General features: G+C 36.4%; 3 protein-coding genes and 1 long non-coding RNA gene across 6 annotated transcripts; 2 read left to right on the top strand and 2 right to left on the bottom strand.

The window, feature by feature from the left end:
* Positions 1 to 61: 61 nt before the first annotated feature.
* Positions 62 to 1106, bottom strand: LOC124460624. Of its 2 annotated transcripts, none has more exons than XR_006954524.1 (3): positions 640 to 1106; positions 163 to 239; positions 62 to 86 (listed from the first exon to the last, which is right to left on the bottom strand). It is a non-coding gene; the product is annotated as an uncharacterized LOC124460624 (long non-coding RNA). The 2 variants fall into 2 exon arrangements; XR_006954525.1 differs by having other exon boundaries at positions 966 to 1106.
* A 227-nt stretch (positions 1107 to 1333) lies between these two features.
* LOC6651392 (antennal-specific protein OS-C) lies at positions 1334 to 1969 on the top strand. 2 transcript variants are annotated; one of them, XM_002073754.4, is made up of 3 exons: positions 1334 to 1444; positions 1504 to 1663; positions 1718 to 1969. In XM_002073754.4, exons 1-3 carry the CDS (start codon positions 1349 to 1351, stop codon positions 1864 to 1866), a joined length of 405 nt encoding a protein of 134 aa, XP_002073790.1. In that variant the 5' UTR covers positions 1334 to 1348; the 3' UTR covers positions 1867 to 1969. The 2 variants fall into 2 exon arrangements, with proteins under 2 accessions (XP_002073790.1, XP_023036193.1); XM_023180425.2 differs by having other exon boundaries at positions 1504 to 1969.
* Positions 1970 to 5935: 3966 nt separating this feature from the next.
* Positions 5936 to 7261, top strand: LOC6651391 (probable 3-hydroxyisobutyrate dehydrogenase, mitochondrial). The gene is made up of 2 exons (XM_002073753.4): positions 5936 to 6035; positions 6106 to 7261. The coding sequence occupies exon 2, from the start codon at positions 6112 to 6114 to the stop codon at positions 7078 to 7080; it is 969 nt and encodes a 322-aa protein (XP_002073789.1). The 5' UTR covers positions 5936 to 6035; positions 6106 to 6111; the 3' UTR covers positions 7081 to 7261.
* An 11141-nt stretch (positions 7262 to 18402) lies between these two features.
* Positions 18403 to 20558, bottom strand: LOC6651390. The gene is made up of 4 exons (XM_047009435.1): positions 20397 to 20558; positions 20133 to 20337; positions 18726 to 19850; positions 18403 to 18667 (listed from the first exon to the last, which is right to left on the bottom strand). Exons 1-4 carry the CDS (start codon positions 20524 to 20526, stop codon positions 18445 to 18447), a joined length of 1683 nt encoding a protein of 560 aa, XP_046865391.1. The 5' UTR covers positions 20527 to 20558; the 3' UTR covers positions 18403 to 18444.
* Positions 20559 to 22922: the final 2364 nt, after the last annotated feature.

Raw genomic sequence — 22922 nt, 5'->3', positions numbered from 1 at the left:
TGAAAAATTTTAAATTATGTGCGTGTCGCTACCGATAATTTATAAATTAACAATTTCTTACCTACAACTGGCAGCGTTACAGAATTCTAATAAGATAAAATAAAACAAAAATTAAAAATAATTAATAATTTGAGTGTGAACTGTTGTTTTTCTTTTACTCACTTTGCTGGCAGCTCCGCCCAGACGTTTGAGACGTGAAAATAAATTCATTGTATATTTTTTTTTTATTATTCCCTTATCTATTAAAAAATAAAAAAAGTAATTGTATTGCTAGTTTAAAAAGTAAAAGTTCATTTCACTTGCAGACTAATTTGGTTAAAAATCGTTTATCCACAGATTTCTAAGTTTTCTTTCAAGCTTTCTATATCAATTCCTGTTTATACTTCGTTCAGTTAATTAAATAAATAAACACTTTATTCTAGGAACCATTTGCATATATCTATGTACTTTTCACACCTCGATCACTTTTTCTTTATTTTGTCTACGACTAATGTTTCTTCGCTTCTTTTTTGTTTGTTTACATGTCTGTTGCGAGACTTTTCACAGAAACGAGAGTCTCGTTTTTTAGCAAATTTCTAAAACAGTTTTTCACAATATCCACTTAATCTTTGAGCAATAATTTAATTTGAGTTAACTAACTGTCCGACAGGAGGCTTCAAACGCAACTGAAAAGGCGACTTCCAAGTGCATCGCTCCCAATCCAATCCGAGCAATCTTAACAATCTTGGCCTCTGTCGTCTCTGTCTGCCTTCCTGCGTGTGCCGCCGTCTGTCCACATTTGATTTAATAACAGTGGATACACATATCGTTGAATTGGCCAAAGCCGAAGCAAAAAAAAAAACGCGCTCCGTGCATTTAATTCACAATTTATGGCCCGGATTCACAATACAGAGAGCGAAAGAGAAAGAGACAGAGAGAGAGAGAGAGAGAGAGAGAGAGAGATGAAAGAGCATAAAGGAGAATACCTGCTTGAGATCGGAGACCTCACTAAGAACCTGAGACTTGTTTAGCTGGCCAAACAGACTAAATTCAACTGGGCTGGGTTTTCATTGCGTTTGGGTTTGTGGCAAAAACTGCACCCGTCGGCACATTCCTTGACCAAAAGCTAAAGAAACCAAAAGAAACCCAAACGAAACGCTGATGATGACACAATCTACGAATTGTGTTGAACTTGAGATTGAAGGTTGTCTGATTGACTAGAACTTGCAAAATAATCATTAAAAAATTGACAAAAAATTGATCAATTTGTTTAAATTAAATGACATGCAATGATTATTAGCTGTGATTACCACAAATATGTACATATATATATGGCTCTGATCATTTCAACAGCTTCTTAGTTGCAATCATGGCTTTCCAAAGGGGACCGCACCTTTTGTTGGCTACCTTTTGCCTTCTGCTCTGTCAGTTAGTTAGCATCGATCAGGCTCAGGCCAAGCCCCAGGTGATAAGTAGAAAATATTCAAGTTAATTCAAACTAAGTTGAAATCGCCTTAACTCTAGGATTTAATAACAGTGGTTGAGCTTGGGTCTGCTGATGAGGTGATCGTTAAACCTAAAGGCGACGACGACGAAGACTCATCGTCGGAGGAAACTGTTGAGGATTCTGCAGAGGATCCACAGCGAAGGCGTCGCGATACTGCCCAACGTGCTAGTATACCAGGTTTGCCCGATCCGGCTACCATTATTAAGATCGCTGAGCTTTTTCAATCCGTAGGCGAGCAAATTGTTCCAATTCTTCTGGAGGCTATTCTACCTGGTACCGATGCTGCTGGTGATCGTATTGCCCGAAATGTGGAACTGTTGAAGAGTTTCAAACGTAGTTTGGAAGTCTATTCCACTGAATTGCAGATGGATGACATGTAGTTTCACTTAAATGACACAACACAGAAACAGAAATGATAGAACTACGAGTATAAATAAGCGTATTATATTAAATTAGTTTTGGCTTTTTCTTTAGCAATTCAAATTTGAATGAATCTTTATTTTCATTTAGTCATCTTTTGTTTTCAGATAAACACTATACATATTTTTCACGTGTTTGCAATTTCTTTCGCTGTATTGAAAAAGATTTGAAACCATTTCAAGGCTATCCTGCAATGTGGTTCCGCACCACATGCTGCCACTTAAAACACTGCGAACCAAAGGATTAAGTGGCCTATTACAAACTCGTGTTAGTCCACTAATAACTTGATCCACTGCTCCTCGTAGGACATGAGCATGCAAATTTTCGCTTTGGAACATATATTGACACTTATTCAAAATGGATGAAGAAGGAGCAAGATCATTAGTAGTTACACTTGGGAATTTTAGCAGTAATAACCAAGGCCCCATACTAAAAGTTAATATGGTTAGAAAATGCTGTAAAATTAGATATAATTTAGATATAATAGTTAATTATATTTCATATTGTGTATTACGTATGATGATCTTACCATTTTCATTAAGTGCCACAATCCAAATGAGAAGAATCATGGAAGTAAATTTATTATTTTAAATTGATCTAGTAGGGGAATTTGCATGAAATTAAAATTTCACAATTGCTAATTTTATACGTTTTGCTGTACACATATAATGAGGTTTAGAAAACTTCTAAAACACTTCTAGTGGAATAATAACAAATTGGAATTAATTCATTAAGCTTATTGTCTTGGCCACAGGACATTGGTTACTTTCCCTTATTTCAGGATTTCTTGAAAACTATTGGCAATTTCCCCTAATAATGATAGAAAGGACACTTGGGCAAAAGAAATCCCATTAAGCGCTGAGCATGCCAATTATCGTGGTTCCTTACTTACCCTTATTTTCAAGATACATACCAATATAAAATGGTCTTGCAATATATGGACATCTCTGGATTAAAACGGACACTGGGCAAAATTTATGCACCGCTTACAAGGACATTAGATATATTATCTTTTTATGTCATTAACCTTCTCTATGTTATCATTCTAATCCCAAAAACACACATTAATCAATTTCATTGCAAAAATGCTTTAATTTATTTTCGTCTGACATATAATTATTAAGTTGCAACGTTTTTTGCTGCGTTTTCTTGTTTTCTTCTAGTTTCTTTCTCTACTGAATCTAAATCCTCAAATGAATCAGTTTGATTAAATTCACCAACTTCTTCTAGCATTATTGTTTCTCCCTCGTGATATTTGTATTGATAACATTGTTCAACTACTTCCATTTTTCCGTCTTTCATTGTTTCCATATCCATACATTGATAGGAATTCTGCACCTCGCCAGGTTTTGGCTTTTCGGTGGCTTTATCGGCATCTTGAACCAATGCTCCTCCTAAATTATTCCATCCTTCAACCACCCATTTAGATGGTGGAAGAGTAGACCGACGATTAAAATCCGGGCCGGAGTTGAAGTTTTCAACTTCACGTGCCAGATCATGCAAAATTGACGACATACATCTGCCCGATTCCATGCCCTCTTTGATTAGTTGAGTCCATTTGCCAACTTCAGAGCCGGTAACGCTTATGCCTCTACAAGTTTGTAGCACATTACTCAAAATAGCCTTGCTCACTTGGGAAATCAAGCCACGTTGAAGACTGTATTTATTGATTTTGCCATGACAAGCTTTCAACTGATAGGAGTTCTTGGCACTCCAAGCTGGTTTAAGTTTTGGGTTCCTCCACCCAAAAATGCTCGGTTGGTTGAGCAAAAGTATCAATATTGAAAACACTACCTTCGATTGCCACATTATTCTCATTACTAAACCGATAATGCCAGAAAATTTATATAAATTAGTGAAATAATATTGGAATTTAAACGCATTAACAAGCGAAGACAGACAGAGAGAGAGAGAGCGATTAGTGTAGAAAGCGAAACGTAAAATATAAGTTTTTACGACATCAACTTATAAAATTTAAGTAGTTAATTATCGAATTTAACCACTAGACTTAATAAAAATCCACTAAAGTAAATAGTTTAACGATTAGTTGGAAAAAAGAACTGTTTTCTTAGTTTTTAATGGCAAAACTCAAGAAGAAACTTTTTTGTAGTTTCAACCTAAAAGTATGCACACAAATTTTACTTCCAAATAAAATTAACAGGACTCTGTTAATTTCAATCTTGGCTTAACAGTTTTCTGTTATTTCACTTTTCATTATGATTTGATCGCGAAAATGAATACTTTCCTTAACGCTTGTTTAACAAAGGGAACTAACAAATAGAAAGACTTATAAATAGTATTACTCAGACAAGATATTAATTAAACCTTTTAATCAACAACCCAATGAATTTGCAAAGGCAAAAACTGAAAAAAGAACACAAAAAAAGGGCTTTGAGACATTTAGAACGTGTTTTCAACGAGTCAATAAGTTGGTTGGTCATCGAATTCTATTAAGTGGTTCTTAACTCCTTTTTTCTGTAACTAAAAAGCACTATGACACAAATGGCCCGTACTGTAATAAGTAAAAAATAATAGAAATAGTAAGCTCCAAAGGGCGAAGTAAACTATAAAAGGGTAAAGCGAAAATCGCAATTTTTACCCGCGTGGATCTCTCGCCGCTTAAAAGAAGTTGAAACTGATGAGGCGGCATCAGTAGTTAGGGATGCGCTGCTGCATCCCCTTATCAAATTCAGTAGCTGATCGTGAAGATAATAGATAGGTATGTTATATATAATAAATACTATGTCACAGCATCGGTGTCATGGGTCTCTAATTATTGGACTTTAATGGTATGCTTAATATAAGGTTGCAAATAAAAATGTCACTAAAGGCAAACAAGTAGGACCAAATATCCAAAATTATAAGTACCTAGCAGCTTTGACAGATTTTGGTATAAACGATGGGTAAATATTTCCTCTATCCAATTATGAAGATTTGATTAGCAATTTTCAAGATGTCTAAATGTAAAAATATATCCACTAGAAAGAATTTTTGGGGATTTCCGGACAATTTCGCCCATGCTCTATCTCTTACTTTGACCATACCTCGATGATCTCTTATGTTTGGGACTTAATTGGAAACATTTTGTCTCACTGGGTTATTTTCAGTTTGCTTTTTTTGTTTTATTATTATTATTATTTTATTCTTGCAGGACGGGCCTTTGGGGATGCTATATTTTACTTTTTGGTAACAAAAAAAGTCTCAATCGATTTATTGGCTCGTTGGTTACATAATTGGCACTAATCTAATTTAGTGTCACATTAGCCTCTTTTGTATTGTTTATCCTTTAAATCTCCATTTATTTCCCATTTCTTGTTGTTTTTTTTTTTTACCAAAAAATAATATTAATTCTTGTTAATGTGCAATAATTTCCCATCAGTTTACAAACTGTAGTTGACAATGCAAAAAAACGGCTTTTTCCCCCATAGTGCAATGTTAAACTCTTTTTTATTCCAGGTTTGTGTCTGAGGTTAAACATTTTTAGGTCTAGTGGCTAGTTGGTATGTTTAAAATTGGTAAAGGGTATTAAAAAGTTGCAAAAATATATAAATATACATATTCTAATTGTAAAGAAACATGCAAGGTCTATAGTCTCAAAGTCATACAGAATGCGAAAAAAATGTTTTTGTTTTCATCACTAAAAGTATTTTTATTACACTATTAGACGTGTATCCTTTGAGGAATGCAAAGTGAATATAAGGATGCAAAATATCAAACATAGGAAACTTAACGTTGAAAGACACACCTCCCAGTTGGCCCATTGAAGGTCAACGAAAGCAGAGTTGTTGTTTATCAACAGCTTTCGCAACGCGTGCTGCTGGCATCAGAGTATAAATTATAAATAATAGAAAGCTTTACTGGAAGGCCGACGATCTCGGCAGAGTTGCCGGAGCCCCAAAGCCCCCAAAAGCTTGAGAAAAAATGCTTTTGCCAATATAAAAGATAAGCAAACTTAAATTACCTTGACAACTCCGGTAAAAGCACTGGAAAAGTGTGTGAAGCCAAACCCATACGTGACACCAGCAGCTAACTAGAACTAGCTGGGCAGGAACAGTGTGCTTTTGGCAGTGGTCTGATCGTGTAGATAGTATTTTTCGATATCCGCAAATCCGTGAAACAAGAGAAACAGGTGGGTAAAGATCTTGAGAGTAGTTTCTTAAAAGTTACATAAGAGGCAATATTTTTCTATTTTTCTTAAGTCAATCATGTCGCTGCGTATTTTGTCGCCTTCAATGCTCCAGACTCTGGTACGTGGAATGTCCACGAAAGCTGGCAGCAAGAACATTGGCTTCATCGGTCTTGGTAATATGGGTGGCTTCATGGCCACCAATTTAATTAATGCTGGCCACAAGCTCCATGTCAATGATATTTCCAAGCCTGCCTGCGATAAGCTGAAGGCAAAGGGTGCCACCGTGTACGAGAACACCACCGAGTTGGCCAAAAATTCTGATATTGTCATCACAATGTTGCCCAACAACGCCATAGTGGAGTGCTCGTACAATGCCATCATTGATGGTGGCATCAACAAGGATACAATCTTCATTGACTCATCGACTGTTTCGCCGGATCTGGTCAGATCGCTGCAGAAGAAGATTAGCGACAAGGGAGCTCGCTTTATTGATGCCCCCGTCTCAGGTGGCGTGATCGGTGCCGAGCAGGCCACACTCACCTTCATGGTTGGCGGTACTGAGGCCGAATACAATGCCGTCAAGCCTGTGCTGGAAGCCATGGGCAAGCGCATTGCCCATTGCGGTGTCTATGGCATGGGTCAGGCAGCCAAATTGTGCAATAATATGTGCTTCGCCATCACCATGATTGGCATTGCCGAGACCATGAATCTGGCGATCCGTCAGGGTCTGGATCCCAAATTGTTTGCTGAAATCATCAACTCGTCGACAGGACGTTCATTCTCGTCGGAAATCTATAATCCTGTTCCCGGCATTAGCCCCACTTCTCCCAGCAATCGCGAGTATGCCGGTGGTTTCTCCACTGCCCTGATCGCCAAGGATCTGGGTCTAGTTAAAAACGTGGCTGCTGATACAAATTCGCCCATCCCCTTGGGCTCTCTGTGCCAGAAGATCTACAGCAATCTCAATCAAGAGGGTGTTGTTTCCAACAAGGACTTTTCTGTGGTCTACGATGTGCTGAAGAATGGCAAGCTTAACTACCAGTAATTGTGGGAGTTTCTTTTCCCCTTGTTTCCACTCCTCCAACCCCCCAAGAAAAACTAACCAGTTTGCATTTATCTAAGTTAGGAATGTTGAAATTGTAAGGATCTGCCATACATATCCGTCAGTGCAATTTATAATTTCTTTTTCATGTTGACCGTATTAAAGATATGTATTCTTATAAATATTTATATTCATTTCTGAATGTTGCGTAATTGTGGGGCTGGTCTGGTCTGGTCTCTTCTGATTCTGCTCCAAGAAGTGGGCTGATAATCCACCAGGTTTTCTGATAACGTTGAGGAGTGTGTGAAACAGCTGTGAAATTTAATATTTATTGCCAATTCCAAGACCTGGAGGCAGTTGACAATTATAATAATGATTGCTGAAACAGATTTCCAACACGCGTGAGAGCGTCCATTCAGATTATTTTATACTTTGTTAAAAGATGGGTATATTAGACATATAATACGAACGATTTCTGCCTACTTAACTTGATTAACATTGATAACTCCAACTTCTTTCATTGATACAATATTTTAAAAACAACAAAACAACGGAAAGGACCTAATGGGTTTTTATTGGTCACATGTTCTCCACTATACGGTATTCTTCAAGCGACCCACACATATAAAGACATCTTATTGTGTTTTTTTCCACCTATTCTCGACATGGAAACACAGATAAAGTAAAGTACTGATAAGAGAGAAGCTGAGTGCAAAAGCAAATAGAAATTTGATCAAAACAAACAAAGCAATAAACAGCAATTTAAAAAGGAAGGTAAAACCTTTTATAGTAGGTACCATCAGACTTTTTCTTTCTGTCATTGCTCGAATTTCCATTTTGAGGGCTAAGTTAATTTTCATACCAGAAATGTAGGATAAATTAAGAAAGGTATCGCTTCAATTTTCTAAACAGGATAATAATAATAAATCGACAATCCAAAAAATAAATTCAACAAAATTCGGTACGATTGGCTAATTCATTTATAAAAAATGTTCCATGTTTTTTAAATACAAATGCGTTTAAATTTTGTATAAACTTATCTATCTATGCTATCTATTTTTTTTATCAAAAATTTTGGCTGTTTAAAATGTTATTACTATGTTTAAAATATAATTATTATTATATATGTATAATTAAATCGTTCCATAAGCTAACAACTCTTAAAAAAGAGAGCGACGATCTGCAACCGCTAATGTCAGTTCTCACTGTATGTTAAAAAAGCTTACAGTTTGAAAGCAATAGTCTTGGAGATGAGCTTATCGCAGCAAGAGCTTTTCATATGCTACAGTTTGAGTGTTGCAGTTTGAGAACAATTCCGTTAAATTTGTATTTATACTGAACGAATAATACTTGAAATGATTTTATTCAATTACAGAGCAAAATTGTTGGGCACATGCTTGTAGAATCATGTGTATATTTGGAATAAACATATTCATCTGTATTTGCCATATTTATTTATTTATTTAGAATTTTATAAAAAGTATTAAATACTAGACCTAAACAAAAAAAACAATGACTACTAGCTACAAGGCCTTCGACTCTAGGATATAAAGTAATGTCTTCTTTTGCCTCACAAGTTCTTTAAGCCATTGATCATTGAAACTATTGTTTTCTTAGTCAGGATTAACTTCTCTCGATCCATTAAACAGAGCATTTCTACACCTGCCACCTAAAACAGCTGTTTGTCTCAATAAAAGTTCCTTGACTTCTAGTCAAGGTAGATTAAGAAAGACAAATAACCATTTCTCTTACTAAATAAAGTTTATGATAAATTCAAGAGACTTCTTTATCGGAAATCTAAACAAAAAGGCTAAATTTAGATTTCTTGAATGTTGTGCTAAGCATTTTCATCTGCTATCTGCCGTAGACATTTCAAATTCAATTACTAATTTATTTGAAAAACCATTAAATTTTGAGAGAACAATCGGAATTATAAGTAGGTAATTTAGTAGGTACTTTGTCGGATCTGGCGGCGCCAAGGGCATCTGTTGTGCTGCGCCTGTCAATGCCAACTAAATAGAAATGGCAATTGTCTGTCTGTCTGTCTGTCTGTCTGTCTGTAGGAAAGGCCGACTGGCGGACGTTTGGAGCAGCAACAACAACTGCACATCTAAGTGAATTGTCGTGTTGACAATACTTGCAAACAGAGTCAAAGGCAATGGGAATGGGAATGGGTATTGGGCATTGGTGGAATGGCAAAGTAAAAGTTAATATGCTCGTATGCTCTTCGGCACTCAAGTATTTAAACATTTGCCCCGCTTGTAATTTGAGCTGCATGCAAGTATCTTCTATCTATCGAAATGCTTGTGTATACATACATACATATATCTTGGGTGCATCCTGGCCATGGGATATGGCGCTGGTATGGCAAAGGCATGCCATGCTTGGCATGCGTGAGTCCAATGCTCAAATCTTGTTTGTATCTTTAAGATACTTTTGCTGTTCACGGGGTTTGCAGACGCGAACGTAGACACAGACGCTTCGCTTCCAACTCTTCAACTCTTTATTTATTGTATAAACAATTTCGTGACTTTGTTGTTTATTTTCTTTCACATTTTGTTGCACCGCCATTTGCCGTTCGACATACATAATGGATGTGGGTTGGGAATGGAAATGGGCTCCTTTCGGCTCTCTCTCTCTCTCTTTTTATCTCCCTGCTTAAACTTTAATGTGTGTGTGTGTGTGTGTTTTTTTTTCCTGAAATGCATCGCCATATGAAGTTAAGTAAAATGGCTAAGCAAATATGCTAACAGAAACTTCAATCTTCTGCCTACTAATTTGTGTTTAACACTTTGCTTGTATCGGTTTTTCAAGTGCTCAAAAAATCAACAACAAAATCTAAACTACAAAAAAAAAAGCAAACCCATCCTTCTCTTAGGGAACCAGCCTAAAATAACACAAACCAAGCATCTTTACTTTTATTTTTCGTCTTTTTCAGTTTTTTCAGTTTTTTTTTTTTTTTTTTGTGTGTAAATACAAAAGAAATATACTGAACAAGTGAAGAGAAGCCCAGCGGAGAAGACCTCGCCATCATCGTGTTCGAGTGTTTTCTTTATAAACAGAAAACTTAATGATGTTGATTTAGTAGAACAGGCAACCCCATCATCATCATCATCATCACCATCATCACCATCATCACCATCATCGTCCCTGCCTATTCCACTCCCCTTTCCGCTCTTCTAGTCACATATTTTCATAATATGTATGGCACAATACGGCTTGAATGTTTGTACTCAACACTTTATGAGTAAAAAGAAGACAAAAATATAAAAACTTTTGCCCCAGCCAAAGTAAATGTTGGAGTCGTCCCTATCCCCCCCTCGTCTTGTACGCTTCTCGTTTTGTTGCTCTCGTCAGTCAACATGATTTGCAAGTTATACAAATTCATTCAGCGACAACGCCAAGACCAGGGACCAAGAGCAAGAGCAAGACCACGACCACGACACAACAACGACAACTAAAGAGACTCTACAAAGTCTAAAGAACTAAAGGCTTCGCTAAAGTTCTGGCTCAGGCCCAAACTCGACCCGCATGTCTGCTTCATTAACACATCTTTCAGTGCTCATTCTATGGATACAACGTTCATACACTGCAATTAGAGGATGTATTCGAATTGTGAAACAAAAACGCAATTTCTTGTACTTGTAGAATGTTTCAGTTATATCCATTAGAACTTGGAAATTTAGAATCAATTCGAGGTATATAAATAACAATTAAGTAAGCAATATTTTTAGAAACATCCTAGTCGATTTAGTAGTAGATATTAGATGAGGTTCGGAGTTATATTGCCATATATTTTTTCTGGTTTCTTGCAAAATCTATAAGAGTACTTCAAGTCTAAACTTTAAAGCTATAGCATGAGAATAGTATAATAACATCTTTATTTAGATCTATAAAACGAAGGAAACGAAAGACTTATGTAATGGAAAATTATACTATATAGACCTCAAACATACATACATTTACAAATATATTTGGAATATACCTTCAAAAGATTTAGACAAAATAAACAATTAAGAAGCTAAAATCTTAGACGACTAATTGCTTGAAACGGTTACTTTACGAATTCTTAATGATTAGAAATCTATTTATATTTTTAAATTTAGTTTGTTGACCCTGTCTGTGTGTCTATTAGTGTGTTATAATTTTGCAATTTTTTTTAGGACAAGTTTATTTTGTTGATTTTCGAAGAGTATTTTGAGGGTCGTTATTGCTTTGCTTAATTACAATTTTGTTTTTACAATGCCATGTGAATTTTACACATCCCAAGTGTAAATTACTCTCTCGTATTTTCGATATTTACTTGCACGATTCCCTTTCTTTCATGTCTGTGTGTGTGTATTTGGGTGTGTGTGTGTGTGTGTGGGTCTGTCAACCGCAAAAGAAGTTTACAGGGGATAGGAGACAGAAACCGCGTCCGCAATTAGTTGGACCGCACTAAAATATGATTAGAGAGTCTTCTCAATGTTACTGAACTTTTTGCGGCCCAAACACTTGAGAAATTCCTTAAGTTGTCGTATGTATAAGGGGTGAAGAAAAACTGTGTTAATTAGAATGCCGACAGCCCTAAAAAGATATCAACAACAAAAAAAGAAAAGAAATAAATGGGAGATGAGCCAGTGCCCCCGGGGACACATACAGATATGTACGTATCTGTATGTATGTACATGAAAAATTGATGCAATTCCTGAGATAATGCAGGGGTCCAGGTTCCAGTCCAGGCATCCAGACCAGGGTAATCCGTGTACAGATCTGCAGCTGTCTAAAGAAAACCTGCCAAAATGATGATGGTGGAACTGGAACCCCTCGTCATCTCATTCAGTCACTTGGAAATTATTTGCTTTGCCCCTGTGGTCTCTAGGCAAAGCGAAAAACCGCATTTGAAAGCAACCCCCAAACTCCGTGAATTGAAATGCCAGAACCTGAACATTGCTGCAGAAAACTTTTGCTACCTTTTGTGTTGTTGGCAAATGCAACTGACATTAGTCGTGCAATAAGCAGACAGTCCCAGTGACACATGTTTCCATGTGCCAGCCAAGAAAAACGAAAAGAAAAAAAACCACGAAAAAGAAATAAACGGAAAATAAGGGCCATGGCCCAGGCCCAAGTTTCTGTCCATACAGTTACCAGTTACTAGTTCCTGGCTCTCTAAGCTCACTTCTCTCGACTACTACTTGCAGCTCCTTACCAGGTCTTGGAGCCAGCATTTTTGGCAGTGAAAAGTTTTTTAGTTGCTCCTTGGCATGCCAGACACGTTGACAAAAGACGACAGGCAACGCGACATAGACGAATTTATGCTAATCAGGTGGGATGCCTGACTGACTGGATGACTGGATGACTGGCTGACTGTTTGTCTGCCCTCGCTTTACGAGGGTTGTTTATGGAATTTTTGGCAAATTAATTTTATTTGTTATAAAATTCAACATTAGATTAAGGATTATTTTTCAGGTATTCAACGAACGTACAAAATTAATAGCGACAGGGTCACGTTTCTGCAAGGGTTTCCATAGCTCAGTTTAATGCCCATCTTAAATTGAGAATTTTGTACAACAATCAAGCAAAAATAAGGGTCGTAAAGGTAGGAATACTTGTCTCCGAAATTGCAGATCAAAAGGAGATAACTCGATTTATCTTCCGCGTCTAATTTTTTTTAAGTTTCCTTCCTCATGAAATTATCAACAATTTCTCATTAGTTAGTTCATCTGCTAGTGTAAAATAGTTTTGTTCTTTGTTGTTATTCTTAACATTCACCCCTCGTTATGTGTACATTTTCCACTGGGTGAGAAGAGTCGGGCAGAGGGCCGCCTTAGCAATTTGATTGCTGCCTTCTGTTCTGTTCGCTGGCAAATTATAATGAGGGCCAGGTGGATGTGATGTGATGTGATGCCATGTGAAGTGATGTAAAATAGTTGCCTCGACAGCGGCAGCGGCAGTCCCAAAATCCACTCAGTGCACACACTTCACGCACCAATTAAATTCAATTTTCAATAGAATAACAATAATGCGCCTTGGGACTCGAACTCAGTCTCGGGATTTTTAGCATTGACATCATTTGTCTAGAAACTGGAAAAAGCAAATGAAAGAAAGAAAGAATGCGGAACAAATAGTTAAAGGATCGTTCCATCACAAAGATTTTATACCCTGGAAAGTCTCGAGATGAGATTTATTTTCGAATGAAGATACATTTATCTGAGCGAATTACGAATTACGACTCACATCTGAACACAAACTAAAGATTCCTCATGGTAAATCTTAATATACCCTTTCACTGATTGGGTTATAGGGTATAGAAATTGCCTTATTGTTGGGGTGCGCTAACAATTACTAAGCCAAGGGATACGAATTGGTATTGTGTATGTGGAAAAGAGGGTGAGAGTATATGGCCCAGTGTTTGGGTGGCATAGATTGAGAATATGGTAGAGCTATGGTGGGCCAGGGGGCGGTGGAGTGGAGTTAAGAGCCAGCAGGCGGCATTATAAGCACATTAAATTCTAAAGACGCAGTCAAGGCATGGCCTTGCGTCGCAAGTGGTTTTTATGCGCATGTATTTATTATTGAATATCATTAAGGGGCAAAAACCTGAATAAGAAGACGGTAATGGGGCGGGCAGCTGGAGGGCCAGAGGGCCAGGGGGCTCGAGGGATGGTTGCGGCACGAACATCACCACCCCCAATTTAAAACAGTCTGCATGGTCGTTTTATCAACTGGAACTCAAAGTCATGACGCAAAACTGGTACTTGTACTCCCCTCCTCCTCCTCATCGTCATTCGACGTGGTCGTCATCATCCGCAGCAACAGCGTTTTGACTGCGTTTAGTGGTTTAATTTTTATGTTGCAATTTTTATGGCATTTCCTTTTTGTCTCCGCCATCTCCTACCCGCACAACCGTCCCTCTCATATGTATGCCCTCATCCGGGGAGAACTTCCCTTTTTAAGTGCTCGCCATTGGCACAATGTGTTTTTTATGGCCTTCTTCTTATACATCCAACTGCTGTTGCTGCTGCTGCTGATGCTGTTACTTCTGCTGTTTGGGGCAACGTTTTATGTTTCATCTTTTAAGTGCCTCATCGTTTGTTGTTTGTGCAGTGTCTTATGAGTTTTAAGCAGCTTCTCTTTTTTTCTTTTCTTTTCTTTTGATTTTTGCCTTTCCAGTCATTAATGTACATGTTCCTTTTGGGGTTTTTGCTTTTTGTTTTATTTCTTTGTCTTAATTGCAACAGTTTCTTCAGTGAAATCTCGACTCAAGCATCTGCTGTTGGTCAACAAGAGATGTTCGAATCGATTTGAAGAACCTTTCAAAGGTCAAATTCAATTTTCTTTGAATTGGACAGCCTTTTTATTGGGAATTGGTATTAGAAAGAAGGTGCATATGCAATTCAGGTGCTCTCAATGGCTACTGAATTTATAATATCTTATAAAATATTATACAGATTAAACCAAATATAAATATCTTTGTTCCTTTATAAATTTTTATTGTTTCTTTTATGTTGAAGATTTAATGGGCCTTCTTTAATGTTGTTTGAGGGGCTGACAATGGATGTAATAATAATGTGAAGATCCTAAGAATGGATAATTTTTTAAGTACTAAGGGGAAACTTAAAAATCTTTTTCCATGAATTCGATTCGTTTTATGCAATGTTAGCTCAAGCTTTAATAAAATATTTAAGACTAGTCGTTCTCTAGATTTTAGAAGAAATTGGTTTATCCCATTATTATAGGCGTTTTCACCTTTAACTATATTTTTAACAAATTATTGGAGTAAATCGTGAATGAGATTGTTTTAGTATTAAATATTTTTGATGATTTTTGAAACCTTCCTTCCTAATTTACCATTGAATCATCAAACATAAATATCTTTCCGACTGGTTATTCATTCAAAAACTCAATAAAGTTCTACACAAAAGACTTTTTATGGCTTTTGTCTTTCAGTCTTTGTGCCAAGTTACTTGGTTTTTCATTTATAGGTACCTTTAATATCTCATTCATTTCTTTTTCGTTGACTTTTAATTATCTTTGTTGGATCTCTGAAAAATTTTGGTTTAATGCCAACTGTTAAAATAATATTTCCCATGCCTTTACTCCACTCCAGGACCACCATACACCACTTCGTTTCACTTCAATGAATGGCTAATTAGCTAGCCAACCCTAAAAAAAACACATTCCTCCCTCTCCCACTCCGGCCACTCTAAGAAAATTGCCTCATCATGATTTTTGCATAATTGGGAAAAGCTTGCTTTTCACGACCACAACTGGCAAAAAAAAAAAACAAAAACCCTTTTTTCCAACCCCAAAAACGTTTTTTGTTGTTGTTTTGTTTCCAAATCCTTGTCGGGCTGTCCATCAAAGAGATGAGACACGGACATGGCATTATTATGATTATAAAAGTATTCCGAATCTGAAACCATACAGCATAGTATGAGACATGGCTGCTGAAAATTTATGAAAATTAATTTATGACACGCCACAGCCGAGCACATTTTCCTGGGTTGGCTCAGTTTTCCAACGTGCTACGATTTTTATCTGTTTCCATTCACTCTCGCCCCTCTGGGCACTCTCTCTCCTCTGGGCTGTTTGGTCCGCTGTGGCCGTGCCTTTCACTGGCTTCGTACCTATAATTTTTAATCCATTAAACAAATGCCAAGTTGCCGCCGCCTGTTGTGTTATCAGTGAAATGGGCAGAAGGGTCGCTCTTTGATTTCATTGCAACAACAGCGACAAGAAACAACAACAATGGACTGTCCCTTTTTTCTTTTTCTGTTTTTTTTTTTTTTTGGGTTTTTGGTTTCGATTCGTTTTATTTCGAAGGGTAGAAAGCAACGCCTCCGCCTTCAGTCGACTTCCATAGCTAGTCCGTATTCATGCCATCATGCAATCAGTATTCACGCTGAGTTATCATGCATAAAGTAGAAATCAAGGAATAGCAGGGAGAGAGAGCTAAGGCAAGGAGGAGAGGAAATAATTTAATGACATCGGTGCAAATCATTAATATCAATCGCCATAGAAACCTCTATGGAAAATACCAAGTGACAGCTCAGCCATGACTGGGAGACCAATGTATCGATCAACTGTGTGAGATTGTGTGACTACAAGATTGAGTAGTATTTGTATGACCAACGAAACAGAAATGAACTAGGGGAAAATAGCAATTCCTGAATAAAATTAAAAACAAATTTTAATGAAGAGTGATTTAAACTAATTAAAATAAAGTCTTTCCCCAACATTATTGAATAAATAGTAAAGACAAAATCAAAGTAGTCAAGAGAAGAGCGAAGAGTCAGAAGAGTCAAGAGAAAATGTTTTAGGTGCCTAGTTTTTGACTATTTATTTTACTCACAATGAAATATAATTTATATATTCTTAGAATTTGCAAGTTGGATTTCCTTAATCCTGAGCCTAGTCCTGAACGAAAGCTAGTAAAGTCTTTTTCCAGAACTACACAGATATTGAACATTTTCTATTATATAATTCGATTGTTAAATCTTTAAGGCTTTAATGAGTGTCAGTGTATTTTTTTTTTTGGTATTCCGCTTCGACTAACTGAATGGCTGGCCATTGTTCCTGGATGTTCCTTCTGGCTATGCTCCATGCCAAGTAACTTGTTCTTGCCATTGATATAGTTAGTCTCTGTTTGCACAGTTTGTTGACTTGCCACATGCACAGTGAAATATTTTCGTAAGCACTTTTTATGTCTGACATATCTTTTATATACACACACATATAACTATATCCCTTCGTCTTCGTTTTGTTATGTTTTTTTTTTGCCAATTTATACAAACGTACCAACTGACATGCCCCTTCAGGCTGTTGCTGCCATAATTTCCCATGCAACCACATTCACATCGGCCACATCGGCACATCCCCTCTACATACATATAGTTTTCTATATGTATATGTTTGTGTTCAGTCAAAGTCCAAGCCCAAGTCTTGGCCATATGTTACACACATTATGCTTACTTAACAATTAGAGACGCTCTTGTAATTCCAGTAAATTGCTTTGTTCGCTTTTTTTCTCATATATATATGCAATTTTTTGTTGTTGTTGCTTTTCTACTTCTATTTTTGCTCTTTTGAAGGGTATGGAATCAGCAGAGAGTATACGACAGAGGGCTTAGGGGGTGGCAGGGAGTGGAAAAGCAAAAGAAGGGCAGAAGTGTCGTCGAGTGGCTTTTGTGTATGTTTGGACTTTGAAGGGCTCTTTTGGTCACTGAGCTGTGAATGGTTATGGCTATAAGTGAGCTTTAAGGCTAACAAAACAAAGCAAAGAAAAGAAAAGAAAAAAAACAAAAATGCATTCGATAAGGGAATATGCTTAAGTTTGGAAAAAATCGAACGATAACTGAAAGGAAAAAAAAATGTCTAATCATTTACCTTGAAGACAGAAGACAATACACAATTTTTTGCTTTAACAATTCAACTGTGGGTATATTCGATGAAAACTATCCAATTATTCGGATAAGAAATTCGATTTATTTTCAAGAAACAAATATTTTAGTATAAGTTAGTGTGGTAAAAGAGCGTCAGGACAAAAGACCCCAAAATTGACAGTCAAAAATTCGATTGGTCTCAAAACAAATGCTCGCACTGAGTTGAAAATTTGTGGTATGTAATTGATTTTAGGTTTCCAAGATCTACACCTTCTTTAAAGAATAAACAAGTATATCTAAAATATTCATGATTTTGGAACAAATCTGCTGAACATTTCTCCAGCCTTACGGCTGAAAGCCTTTTGTTCCATCATACCTTTTGAAAAAACGTCTAAAGCTGATATGAATACATTTACGAGTCATCAATTGTATCCTAAATACAATAACCAACAAATTACAGGAAAATTTCCTTCATTAACTTACTTGGAAGCCAAGAAAATGTTAAATTAAAGTTCAAAATCTAACAACTTGTTGAGCACCACTAAAATTCCATAATTGTGTAATCTCGAATTTACAAAAGAGTCCTGACTAACAAACACTATTGACATCTTTTAATAAAGTTTTTAGTATTCAAACCTTTTTGCAACTGCATCCGGAAGTCTGTTAATCAAATTAAGCTCCTGTATTGTTTGTCAGTCGGAATAAAAAAGTTAAACCAAATTGGCTAAAAGCATATCAGCTTTGATAATTAAGTAAATTAATAGTTTTAATTGCAAAAATATTAGATAACATTTACGTATTCGTATATTTACATAGATTAACTTGGCTCATTATATTTGGCACGTGCAAACAATTCGAGACCCAAAATGGACAAAGTACCATAGTTAAATTCGTTTTTTGTTTTTCATTAGATTCAGGATAATTATACAAAAAATAGATGATGAAAATATGTGAATGTCAGATGATTACAATGTTATCCGAAAACAAAATGAAAGGGTTTACCTTATGGCAATTCTTCATAAAGCTCAAAAGTTTCATATAAATAACTAGTCGAATTGGTGGGAGATGCCGCGTTGTACGATGAACTCACAGAGGGCGGTATGGAAGGTGCTCGCTCCTTGGGTGGCGTATTATCCTTAAGCGAATCTGGTGGACATTGCTTTATTCGCTCCAAGCGTCGATAGTAATTAATATAGTCATAGTCGTTCTTAATCCTATTGGGAATGCTTTGAAAAATGAAAGAAATTAAGAAATTTCTTGGCTTTTACTTTTCTTTTGACTTACCCCAACTCAGTTAGCCTTGGTAGCAAGAACATGGTCTGCGAGTCCCGTAGCGGACGTATTAAACGATTGCTGCCCTTCATCCAATTTGGCTTCAGTCGCAAAATAATATAGATCATGAAAATTCCCAGACTGACGGATATTAAAATGCCCACAATACCCAGACTTATGATCATGACGAAGTAATTTTGAAACCAACTAAGATCTTGGCCATATTGCTTGCAATCCCCAGTTCGATATGATCGGCAATTGTAGGGCGAAGTGTCGGTTGCATTCTCATAGAGTACAATACAAAATGTATAGGCTGTGGCACAGTCGAGACTATCGAATTGAACTGGACTTGTTTCTATGGCTTTTAAATTGGATTGCGTGTCATTGTTGAAGTAGATCAGGTGGTAATTTAAATATGAAATGAAAGGCACTAAAGTTACTTGGACAGTATTATCTGCTGATCCAATATCTTCAAATTGTACAATCACTTGATAGGGTATGGCAAAGTCTTGGTGAGAGCAAACGATTTCCGCGCAATATAATGAATCCGTTGGACATTCTAGCACTGCGCTGGTTGTAAACTCCGTAGTGGAAGTAGATTGGGGAGTTGAAGCAGGCCAATCATGTGTTATAGGGGGGGTTTCTGTTATGGTCGAAGAAGACCAATCATCTGTTGTATTAGGCGTTGAAGAATGGGTGATTGGATCGAAATCGGTTGTTATTAAAGGCGAAATTGTTGTTGTTGTCGAAGTAGTCCTTACACCAGGTGTAAATGCGACAAATCCTTGAGTTGTTGTTGTTGTCGCATGGGTTTCCAAATCGATATTGTTATCCCATAAGGCCTGAATGAAGTCCTCAGTTAAAGAGGTTATATTATTCTCACTCAAATCCAAATACATTAAACTATTTAATACATTTTCTCCCAATGTGTTCAATTCCATGCTCTTTAGACCACAATCTCCCAAATTTAGATCTTCCAGCATTGGCATATTATTAAAACTATTCTCTGATAAGTAATCACCAAGTAGTGTGCCTCTTAAATTCAATACTTTCAGTTTGCTATAAACAATATTCGAACCGAAAATATCCTTTAGATTATACAGGATATCAGGGTTTTTCTTTAACTGAATTGTTACACTGGAAACAGTTGTCGAAAGTGGCTTTAAAAATTGTTCTGCTATCAATTCTTTGCCTGAACCAATTAGAGTGAAGTTTTCCAGGAAGATTAGACCAGAAAATGTTTCATCAGTTAATTTTATGATAGGCAAGTTTTTTAGACTTAGACTTTTTAAATTAATCAAGTCTTGAAAAGCTCCATTTTCTATAGAGTTCACTTTACAATTCTCTATACTCAAAGAATCGACACGATATTCACCGTTAAAGAAATTTTTGAAAATTGTGCAATTGGTAAAATCATACTCTTCAATATAGAGTGTAACTTCATCTTGCTCCAAGCATTGTGTTTCAGAATAGAATTCAGTTAAATTAATTGCCCGAATATACGATATACTGTCATATTCTGTCACATTTGTACAGTTTGTACTGTTAATCTCCTTGCCAATGCATGTATGATGCTCCGAAAAGTCCACATTGCATAGAATCAGCAATAGAATAAACGCAATACCTAAAATCAGAGAGAGGTAAAATTTGGACCTAACTGATTATTAGAATAAAAATCAATACCTGTTGGAATTACTATATACTTCATCCAGCTCAATCGTCGCGGCTGATAGAGACGTTCAGGTTGTTGTGGTTTCGTTGCCTTCTCCTCGTTGATCAGATCAAAGGATTTTGAATTTGATTTTATCAACATTTCGCCATGAACAATTGTAACGTACTAAACAGTTAATTGAGTTTCCTAGTGAGTAATTTCATTTAGCATATTAGTTTCATGGTTTCAGTTTACTATCTAGCAAATGATAAGATTAGCGAAACGCAATTGAATGACTGACCAAGATTATTCCTAATATAATATGCAAACAAGTCAATCATGATATGTTGGCATTATAAAAAGTATATTCCCATCCTATATACATACATACATATATGATGATTATTTATTTATATAGGAAATATTATTACCTGCTCTAAAAACTCATTGAACTGTATTTGAACTGTCGGAGAAAGATTGAAGTTATTCTCTAAACTCCATTTACAAATATTGCCTTGAACAATTTGCAAAGTTTGAAATTTACCCATATTTGCCTTGCTTAAATTTAAGAAAAATTCTTAAAGAACATAAATGAAATTGAATAGTTTTCTGTTAAAGCTTTTACTATTTTGTAAATATAAACTCCCAGTTAAACGAAATAAAAAATCACTTGGCTTAAACTTGAATAGACTTTTATGATAAGCCATATGAAGTCATATGAAAATCTTCTTTTTCTGATCAACAAATTCAATTTCAATGACCATTATGAAATCTGACTAAAATTTGCATTAAATTTATAACTTTATAAATTCCATTCAATGGCCATTTTGCATATTTGCTGTCAAAAGTATTTGCAGAAGCTTAGCAAATTCTATTGAATTGGCCACCCTGTGGAATGTTTGTTGTGCATAAAATTGATTAAAGTTGACCTGCATTAGCATTTATAAAAATTAATATTTATTTGTATATGAAGTTTTTGTGCTTTGCTTTAATTTTATTTACTCTTTTTCGTATTTTTTTTTTGAATGGCATTAAAATGCAAAAAGTAAGTTAAAAATGGACATTTATGTAGTAGTAGTTATACATATATATCTGCATTTGTGTATCTCTGGTGGATTTGGTTTTTGTATTTATTATTTGGGTCTCTTTTGAAATGTGGTACGAGGGATTTTGGATGGGCCATGCGGCGTCTGCGTGCTAAATGCGAGCTGAATGCATAAATAATGGCGATTTAGATTATTCTGAAAGCCTAAGAGCCTGTGACTGGGGGCCTGCATTTTGAATTTGTATATGGGATTCAAATTGAAATTGAACAAAAATGCCATACACAGAAAAAACCGCAATGTAGACGATGTCGATGTCGATGATGATGATGATGGTGATGGGGATGTCGGCAATACTATGTACATATGTACCCATTTGTAGAAGGAGTCAGCGCCTGCCATAATCAGGCAAATTAATATGAAAATTTATGCAAAGAGGAAAACGAAACCGCAAAATCCAGACGCATGTGGACTCGCTTCATGGCCTCTGGGCATGGGACCATTCTCTTATCAGTGTTTTCGGGAAAACGTGGCTCACTTCCTGAAACCTCTCAAATACATCGTCAAACTGTGAACAATAAGAAAAAAAGAATCAACCAACAACATACACACGCACAACCAATTCGAACAAAAGTTTCATTAAATTTTGCAGGCTGACAGCTCAGGGTAGGGCAAAGGCAGCGCAGGGCAGGGCAAGATAGGGCAGATCAGAGCTGAGCTAGTGGAAGGGGGAGTAAGGTAATTTCCTATCCACTGTGCGCCCATTTCTCAGTGTCTTTCAGTGTCTGCCGCAGTTCGCAGTCTTTATGCTGCCGTTGCCGTTTTATAGCGCATTAATTTCGAAAGTAGCGCTACGTGTGCCAAAAATCATTAGCAACGGAATTACGCTCAATGAAACACACACACACACACAGAGTAAAAGAAAGAAAAAAAACCAACAGGGGGAGAAGATAATAAAGCGTGGCCGAGGCCAAAAGTAAGGGACCAGGTTCAGGGATTGGGAATTGGTATGGGAACAAGGGTCGGACACCCGCCCGGCAGCCGTTAACACTGCTGCTTATAAATTCACCCTAACGACAAGTTAAATGCTTCAATATCGCATCGAAGGGAAGGGTTCTCTTATTATGTTGTTGTTGTTGTTTTTTTGTTGGTTGGACGGAAGCTAAAGCCAAGCAAATTGATAACAACAAAATCCAAAGTTTACTCTTCCTCTGCGGCTGATATCTACGTACATACATATTTTAAATCTGGTTTATCCGAAACTCTGTGTTTAAACAGTTGGTTGTGTTTTATTTTGGGCACAATTACTTGCGAATTGACACTTTAAAAAAAATTTACAATATAACCTGAATACCCTTTAGAAAAAGTAGCTCAAATCTGTTACAATTAAATGAAAAGTCATATTTTGAATATATTTTAATGCCGACCAATTTTTTTCCAAACTACCTAACAATGTTGGGATCTGATTAATATTACATTACTATAGACTTTATTTAAAACTCAAAACTTAATAAT

The sequence above is a fragment of the Drosophila willistoni genome, chromosome 3R, assembly GCF_018902025.1.
Source record: "Drosophila willistoni isolate 14030-0811.24 chromosome 3R, UCI_dwil_1.1, whole genome shotgun sequence".
Classification (NCBI taxonomy): Eukaryota; Metazoa; Arthropoda; class Insecta; order Diptera; family Drosophilidae; genus Drosophila; species Drosophila willistoni.
This window is presented reverse-complemented; position numbering and strand designations above follow the sequence as displayed.

Bases quoted from the DNA above. Each gene is read 5' to 3' on its own strand.
- LOC6651392 (XM_023180425.2), top strand. From the start codon at position 1,349: ATGGCTTTCCAAAGGGGACCGCACCTTTTGTTGGCTACCTTTTGCCTT. The intron at 1,445-1,503 runs GTGATAAGTAGA...CCTTAACTCTAG, and splicing joins AGGCTCAGGCCAAGCCCCAG to GATTTAATAACAGTGGTTGA.
- LOC6651391 (XM_002073753.4), top strand. From the start codon at position 6,112: ATGTCGCTGCGTATTTTGTCGCCTTCAATGCTCCAGACTCTGGTACGT.
- LOC6651390 (XM_047009435.1), bottom strand. From the start codon at position 20,526: ATGTTGATAAAATCAAATTCAAAATCCTTTGATCTGATCAACGAGGAG. The intron at 20,338-20,396 runs GTATTGATTTTT...CTCTGATTTTAG, and splicing joins GTATATAGTAATTCCAACAG to GTATTGCGTTTATTCTATTG. The intron at 19,851-20,132 runs GTATGATTTTAC...AACTGTTTCCAG, and splicing joins GTTACACTCTATATTGAAGA to TGTAACAATTCAGTTAAAGA.